The 8071-nt window shown below is 37.2% G+C and overlaps 1 protein-coding gene and 1 long non-coding RNA gene across 3 annotated transcripts in view; one reads left to right on the top strand and one right to left on the bottom strand.

Moving 5' to 3' along the window:
* NEDD4 (NEDD4 E3 ubiquitin protein ligase) overlaps window positions 1–8071 on the top strand; it is a 131347-nt gene that overhangs the window by 44641 nt on the left and 78635 nt on the right. For both annotated transcript variants that reach the window (XM_081290320.1, XM_081290321.1), the window contains one exon: window positions 4770–4823. In XM_081290320.1, the coding sequence (XP_081146446.1) occupies window positions 4770–4823 (54 nt within the window). The remainder of the gene's footprint in view (window positions 1–4769; window positions 4824–8071) is intronic.
* Window positions 5091–8071, bottom strand: part of LOC308646864 — a 9318-nt gene continuing 6337 nt past the window's right edge. Inside the window, exon 3 of the long non-coding RNA XR_014021502.1 lies at window positions 5091–5301. This is a non-coding gene — a long non-coding RNA (uncharacterized lncRNA). The remainder of the gene's footprint in view (window positions 5302–8071) is intronic.

Raw genomic sequence — 8071 nt, forward strand, 5'->3', positions numbered from 1 at the left:
ACATGCACATATACATCTACACATACACCCATAATATATACACATTATACATGCACACATAATCAACTACCTTCACAGACACACAAAAATTTATTGTAATTTTTTTTTTACTTGTTTCTCAGGCCTTTTACTAATACCTGTTAATGAGATGGCACAGTCTCTATCCTTAATGAAGCTTACTGTCTAGGGCAGACCACTGTGAACAAGAAACTCAAAATAATTACCAGTGTGCTGGATGTTTTGAAAGGGAGCACAGGGTGCTGGGACTGAATATTGGGGCAGGCCACTTAGTCGAGGGAGTTTATGGAAGGCCCCTCTGAGGAAACGTATCATTTAGAAACTTTCAGCTTTAAGTAATAGCTTAAAGTAACAGCTACAACTGGCTTACACAATAAGCACGTTTATTACCTCTAACCACAAGAAGCAGAGAGGGAGGTTGGTTTCTCCATCAGCTAGAAACCCAGCTTCACTGAGTTTCTTTGGCAATTGCTCCATGGTCACAAGATGCTTACAGCAGTTCTAAATGTCATATCCTCACACGATGATGTCCAGAGGAAAACAGGGAATTTTTCCCCCCAAAATTTTCAAAAAGTAAAGAATCCTTTTCACAAAAGGTCCCCACAAAAGACTTTGTCTTTTATCTCTTGGGTCAAATTTGTGTCATGTGTACATTTCTAACCTGAATATTAAGAGAATGGAAATACTGTAAGAAAATTTGGCCCATGGGAGTGAATTTTTGCCTGGAAGAGGAGTGGCCATCCATCTCTGACGCACATTGTCATTCTCTTAGGAAGAAGGGGTGGGCACCCCATCAGTAGGGCACTAAGTTGATTATGCTACAGGGTAAGTGTTCCTTATCTAAAATCTCATTGTAACTGTATCTTTTGACCACGGCCTGTCACATGAGGTGTGGAATTTTCCACTTGTGGCATCAAAAAATTTTTTATGTTAAAATGTACTTATGACGTATGTTCACACAAAGCTTATACAGAAATCTTCATAGCTGCATTATTTACAAAATGTTCTAAAATAGTGGTGGTTGTACATCCTATAAATACACTAAAAACCATTGGGGTGTATACTTTAATGGGGTCAAATAAATGATATGTGAATTATATCTAGATAAAACCATTGTTTAAGACATCACCTACTCACTTTTTTTTTAAACTATAATTGCTGGCAGAATTTCCAGGAATACTGCTTCAGATTTTTTATAAACACGGGAGAACAATGCACTCATCAATACTTTATTCTAATTGGGTATTCCCAACTCTTTTATGCATTTGTTGTCTTAAATACTTACTCTTTTTTCAAATAGTGTATGATTGGAATTTTTATTTGTTTCTACTTTCAGTTTTCCTTTAAATATGACCCTGTAAACTTTATTTTTGTTAACTGTATTTCTATAACTTTATTCCTATGTTTAATAAATTTTTAAATTTTAATGAAAAATTTACACAATTGTTTAAAAATAAGTAGTACAAAAAGGCATATAATGAAAAGCAACGAATTCTGGTGCCCATTCGCCCTCCTGTTCCTGCTCCCGAGGGAACCGTTTTTTAACTGCCCCAATTGTGATTCTTGTCATTATTCCCTTTTTCTATGGGTAGCTCAGATATCCATGTCCTGAGCTGTTTTCCGGCTATGATGGATGAGTAAATATTCAACTTTTATTTGGACCCTTTTAGAGTTCTGGGTTGAATATACTTTTCCTGACATTTGAAGGCATTGTTATTAAAAATATGATCCTTATCCCCCAGCTCCAAGAAATTTTGAGAATTTCTTTTTATCCTGGTGTTTTGAAATTTTATAGTTATATGCCTTATGTGTATAGTTTTTAAAAATTCATCATGTTGGGCCTTTGTTAAGCATTTCAATTTAAAGACTTCTATATACCTTCAGATCTGAAAGGTTTTTGTGTGAATAATTTTTTTTAAATAATGTCCTTTCCCTCAGTTTATATTATGATTTGGGGATTCCAACTAGTTGGTTACAGTGTTACCTCAGCTGATTTTCTGTCCTTAGTCAGTATTCCTCAGGTGTACCACAGGATTCGGAAATGATTTGAGTCTTCTCATATCTTCTGTGAAGGGTCTTTAACAAGTACCATTTTAAATATGTGGGAGAGTAATAGATACATACAATGAGTGTCTTACGACAGGGGTCAGCAAACTTTTTTTTACAAGGCCAAATAATAAGTATTTTAAGTTTGGGCCCAGGATACAAAATCAAGGCTGTTGTATAGGCACTTATATATTTATTTAAAATGTAACCATGGTGGTATGTACCTGTGTTCCCAGCTGCTTAGAAGGTTGACGCAGGAGGATGGCAAATTAGAGGTCAGCATAGGAGGCATAGATACCCACAAACATAAACAAACACATTCAGTTTACCACTGACAGAATATTAATGCATCACTTAAATCACGTCACTTCTCCTTCAAAATCTACTTTTCCCCTTATTAATCAAATCTTAACTCCTTTTCTGGGTTTCAGTGCCCTTACTCTGACTCTACTCTAACCAAATTTTTCTTGCCACTATTTATTATTACCAAAGTATCTTTTCAGTCTGACCTTCTTTGAGCATGCTCATTCTGTCCCTAAGCCTTCTTTCCTCACGTGACTTCCTGGCTGTGAATATTTGCTACGTTTATTTACTTAAATTCTTCCCATCTTTCAAGTTCCAGCTCAGTTTCATCTCCTCCTCAAAAGTTCTACCTTTTTGAAAAGACTATTGTTTTATACCATTTTTCTACTCCTTGATTAGGTCCTCTGTCCTCAGTTGCTCCATGGTTACAGTATGGCTGGAGGAGTGCCAGCTATTCTAACCAGGTGCTTAGCAGGCCAAGGGACATTTCTCCCACCTACATCAGCCCTCTTTGTAGAGTATTCTCAGAATTCCCACCTTGGGACACCCAGCACCAGGCTGGCTTCATTGATCACCCATAGATACAAGGGATGTGGTTTTGTTTTGTTTTGTTAATTTTTCCCAAAAATATTTATTTATTTATTTATTTTTACGTGGTGCTAAGGATGGAACGCCTTACACATGCTAGGCAAGCACTCCACCACTGAGCTACATCCCAGTCCCAGTGATGTGTTTTTAAGTAGACATATTCAGATCTTCATCTTGAACAATTCCAGAGGACACCATTATCCACAGCGAGAGCAATATGTAGGATAGATTATTCTGCATCTTGATCTGGGTAATGAGAACATAGTTATCAAGTTGTGTAGTTCAGATTAGTATATTTTTATGCTTTATTGAATATATGTTACACTCTGATTACAAAAGCTGCTGGATCTTGTGGAACATGCCTATAATACCAGCTACTTTGGAAGCCAAAGCAGGAGGAGGATCACAAGTTTGAGGCCTGTCTCTAGATTAAAAAAAAAAAAAAAAAAAAAATTTAAGGGCTGAGAATAAAGCCAGGTGGCTGGCAGAGTGCTTGCCTAATGTGCAAGGTTCTGGGTTTGACCCCTGGTATTGCAAAAAAAAAAAAAAAAAAGGAGGAGGAGGAGGAAATTGTACCCACAGGAGGTGTGCATTGTGGTGAGCCTGGGCAAAATTAGGACTACATTCTAAGAAGGAAGGGAGGGTAGACATTGAATTAAATATCTAGTTATCCTTGTCCCACATGTAAGATTTTTTTTTTCCTATGGGCTGTCAATGTTTTTGATGCGTATAACAAAGTGTTAAAAATATTGCCGTATTCAATTTAAGACATTTATTGTGGGAAGAAAGCCAACCTGAATGTATTTTTATACAGCATTGTAATCTCTGGTGTTTGAAAATGTATTCAAGATGTTCTGTGTGTTTGATAATAAGTAGGCTTTTTTAATTTGTTCTTTTTAGTTATACATGACAGTAGAATGTATTTTGACATATTGTACATACATGGAGTATAACTTCATTCTTGTGGTTGTATATGATGTGGAGTTATACTGGTCGTGTATTCATATATGAAATTAGAAAGTTATGTCCTATTCATTCTACTGTCTTTCCCATTCCCATCCCCCCTCCCTTTCTCCCATTCCTCATCCCAATCCCTCCCCCGACTAAGTAGACTTTTAACTTGATATTGAAACATTTCAGCAGACATGAAAGGCATGGGCTTTGAAAAATACTGCAAGTAATTTATTCTGCATATGCTACAAAATCTAAAGAGTGAGAACTCAGTGTGTACTTTTGGCTTTTTATGTACTATCATAGAAATAACAAATGGTTTTATTAAGTCAGTACTAAAACAGTGGTTTCCATAAAATCCATTTCCAATTTGGGTATGTCTGCATTGGTAAACAGAAAGTGAGTAGGTAAAACTGATCATCAGATGTTAAAATCTAGTGTACATTTTAAAGTTTTTTATAAACATTTAAATAATCTTTTGAAGTTTTCTTGTCTTTCATTCTATTTTAGAAAAATCTGAGAACTAAACAACCAAATCTACTTTGTTGTTACAGTGAAATTATAAGAAAATGAGTGACCTGTGACAGGCCTGCTTTTGTACCAAGTTTTTGTTTTGTTTTGGTTTTTAAGTTGTGAGTGGATCTTTTTTATTTATTTATGTGTGGTGCTGAGGATCGAACCCAGGGCCTCACACATGCTAGGCAAGTGCTCTACCTCTGAGCCATAGCTCCAATCCCCAAGTATTTTATATAATTTAAAATATGTCATAACTAACAGGAATTAGTAAATGGAAAAATATTTCGTTCTTAGTATCTGTGGGTTGATGCTCTTTTGTTTTTAAAGACTGTGCTTTTCTTTCATAGGTGCATCCTCAGCAGCACCGTCTTCTTTTTGAAGTGTTTGATGAAAACCGACTGGTAAGTCCTACTGAACTTATGTGAAGTGTGAAGCAAGAGTGTACTTCAGTTGAGATTTTATTTTGTAACATGATAGTTTTGATTCCTGGTTTCCTAAAGACCATCTCGAAGTCCTACCCTAATTTTCTGTCCACAGGGTCCTTTTTCAAACCTTCTTTTTAACATTTTATTTATATTTCACACCTATAAGATTTGAACAAGTAAGTGTAAAAACAGTGTTAAGTGTTCAAAGTTTATCAGTTATTAAACACAAGCTCTGAAAAGGCAATTAAACAATTTTATTCATTTTTTTAACAAACTGGATTTTTAAAAAGAATATTTTTGGGGGGTTAGACAGTGTGTTTCTTTTTCCTTCAAAAAATGATCATTGGGGGGCTGGAGATGTGGCTCAAGCGGTAGTGCGCTCGCCTGGCATGCATGTGGCCTGGGTTCGATCCTCAGCACCACATACAAACAAAGATGTTGTGTCCGCCGAATACTAAAAAATAAATATTAAAAAAAATGATCATTGTACTAGGAACTAAAGATATTGTCATTGAAATCTTAAGGTCATAATGAGCAAGGGTACTTTTTTTTTTTTTTTTTTTTTGCTGCCAAAGGAGACTCTTCATCACTGTTTTAGTCAGCTTTTTCATTACTTGAACCAAAAGACTTGACAAGAACAATTTTAGAGGAGTAAAAGTATATTTGGGGCTCATGGTTCAGAGGTCTCAGGTCTCGGTCTATAGGTGGCTCACTCCATTGCTAGGATCTGGATGAGGCAGGACATCATGGTGGAACTGTATGGCAGAGGAAAACAGCTGGGAACATGGCACCAGGAAGCAGAAAGAGCTCTGCTTAACAAGGACAAAATATATACCAAAGTCATGCTCCCAGGGACCTACTCCTCCAGCCACACTCTACCTGCCTAGGGTAGTTTAATCCCTATCAGGGGATTAACCTACCACTCAGTTAATCCCTATCAGGGGATTAACTGTGATTAGGTCAAGGCTCTCATAACCCAATCACTCTAAACTTTCCTGCATTTTCTCACACACGAGATTTTTGGGGACACCTTATATCTAAATCATAACAATCCACCCCTGGCGCCCCGCAAAGTCCTGCTCATCACACAATGAAAATACATTTAGTCCATTTTCAAGCATTTCTAGAATCTAATAGTTTTACCATTTCCCCAAAGTCCAAGTCCAAAGTGTCCTCTGAGACTTAAGGCAAACTCTTAGCTTAAATCCCTATAAAAATCAAAAGCAATATATAAAGGCACAAACTAAACATTTTCATTCCAAAATGGAGAAATGGGAGCATAGAAAGAAGGGATGGGATCAAGGCAAGACTGAAATCCAGCTGAGTAAAGAAGCTCCAGGTTCAGCATCTGGGCCATATGGCATCATGATGTTCTTTCCAGAGGGCTTACATAGCTCAACCCTTTTCTGGTTGTAGCCCAAATGGCCTCTATTTTGGCTTGTTTCTGCTCAATTCCTGCAGTTTTCCTCAGCAGATGTCCCACATTACTGGCATCTCGGGTTCACTTGCAGTTTTGGCTTCCTTCTCACTTTTTCATTGCCCTCTCAGCAAAAGCCCACCAGGACTCCAACCCTGCTTCACTTTGCCTGGCCTCTCAGATCTTCCTTTGAAATACCAGTGGAAGCCTCTATGACCCCCTAACCTCACCCTCACCCTGCATTCTGCAGAACCAGCACCACCCCGCATAAGCATGAGCAGAACCATCACATGGTTGCCACCAAGACCTGCCACCATCTCAAGCAGTAGCCATGCCTCCAGCGACCATGGCTGTAGCAGACCCTGAGTGTGCGGGTGACTGAGCATGGTGAAACAACTTCCTAGTTTCCCCTATGAAAGCAGGGTGCCCCACTGGTCTCTGCTCAAAGGAATTTTTACTTTTACACCCTTGAGCCTGGGATAGCTGTGGTCTTGCCAATTCCTGACATGCCCTCAACCCATCTTTCCTAATTTCAGGGTAAAGTATTTCACAGTATCTCTTAAGTGACTATTATGTTTTTAACAACCACTACTTCTACCACTTCCCGTTTTATGCCCACTTTTCAAGTCCAGGTTTTTCTAATCTTTCTGCTCTTCTTTGTGCTGCTGATTATTATAATAAACTTGGCTAAAAGCCTTCAGCAATACCCATGTCACCTGCTGAAGGCTGTGCTGCCTTAACAGTTTCTCCACCATATTAATTGATCCATCACCTTTAAATTCAGCCTCATAGAAATAGTCAAGACATGGACAAAATGTAGATGACTTCCTAGTCAGAACATAACATGAATGGCCTCTAGTCCAATGGAGTCTTGTTTTCCTCTGAAATCCCATGAACCCAGTCTTTACAGTTCATAGTCCTGTCAGCTTTCTGGTCTTTCGAGCTTCCACCAAAATTGCCCATTAGGCTTTGCTTACAACCATCTAAAACTTTTTCTTCCCACAAATTCAAAAAAGCTCCAAAAGCTTCTAAATCTATGGTCAGGTCAATCACAACAATGACCCACTCTCAGTATCAATCACTGATTGGTAATCTGATATTTAAAGTGGAGTAATGCATGTTTATGGTTTAGATATCAGATAAGGTCAGTTGTAGAACATTTTATTTTCCATTTGTGTTTTTGCTTTTTAGACAGAATAGGAAAATATTTTTCTTTTTTTTCACCCTTTGTACAGGCCTGTGTTTCCTCCAGATGGGACCAAATGAAATTTAGTATTGGTGTTTTGCTTTTTTAAATCATTAAGTATTATATACAGAAGAGTATATATGATGTAAATCTTTTATTTTTAGTAATAAGACAAATGTCTCACTCCTCTATTGAGGAACTAGAACATTTCAATTTGAAGCCCTCCCTTCACCTTTCCCCAGTAGCATCTCCTTTTCCTTCCCTATAAGTAGTAGTCACTGTCTAGAATTAATTATTTCTTTTTAAAATATTTTGTTTCCTTTTGCAAATTTTTTACTTTATAAAAATTGTGTCTCTCTGAATGCTTTCCCGTGACATGCTGTTTTGCTTAGTGTAGTATTTGTGAGATTAATCCATGATGAAACATTTTCACCAATGCAGAATTTTTCATCATCTGCATATTTTATAATACCATAATTCATGTATTAACCCTTTTTAGTAGATATTACTGTTGTTTCCAGTTTATTGATGGTTACTTGTTGGTAAATACATGTCCAAGTGTATCTCTAAGACACATGTTTTGGGTTTTTGCTGGTTCATGGTATTACTGTATTATTTTTC

The sequence above is a fragment of the Spermophilus citellus genome (assembly GCF_964194105.1).
Source record: "Spermophilus citellus genome assembly, chromosome: 4".
In the NCBI taxonomy this organism is placed as follows: Eukaryota; Metazoa; Chordata; class Mammalia; order Rodentia; family Sciuridae; genus Spermophilus; species Spermophilus citellus.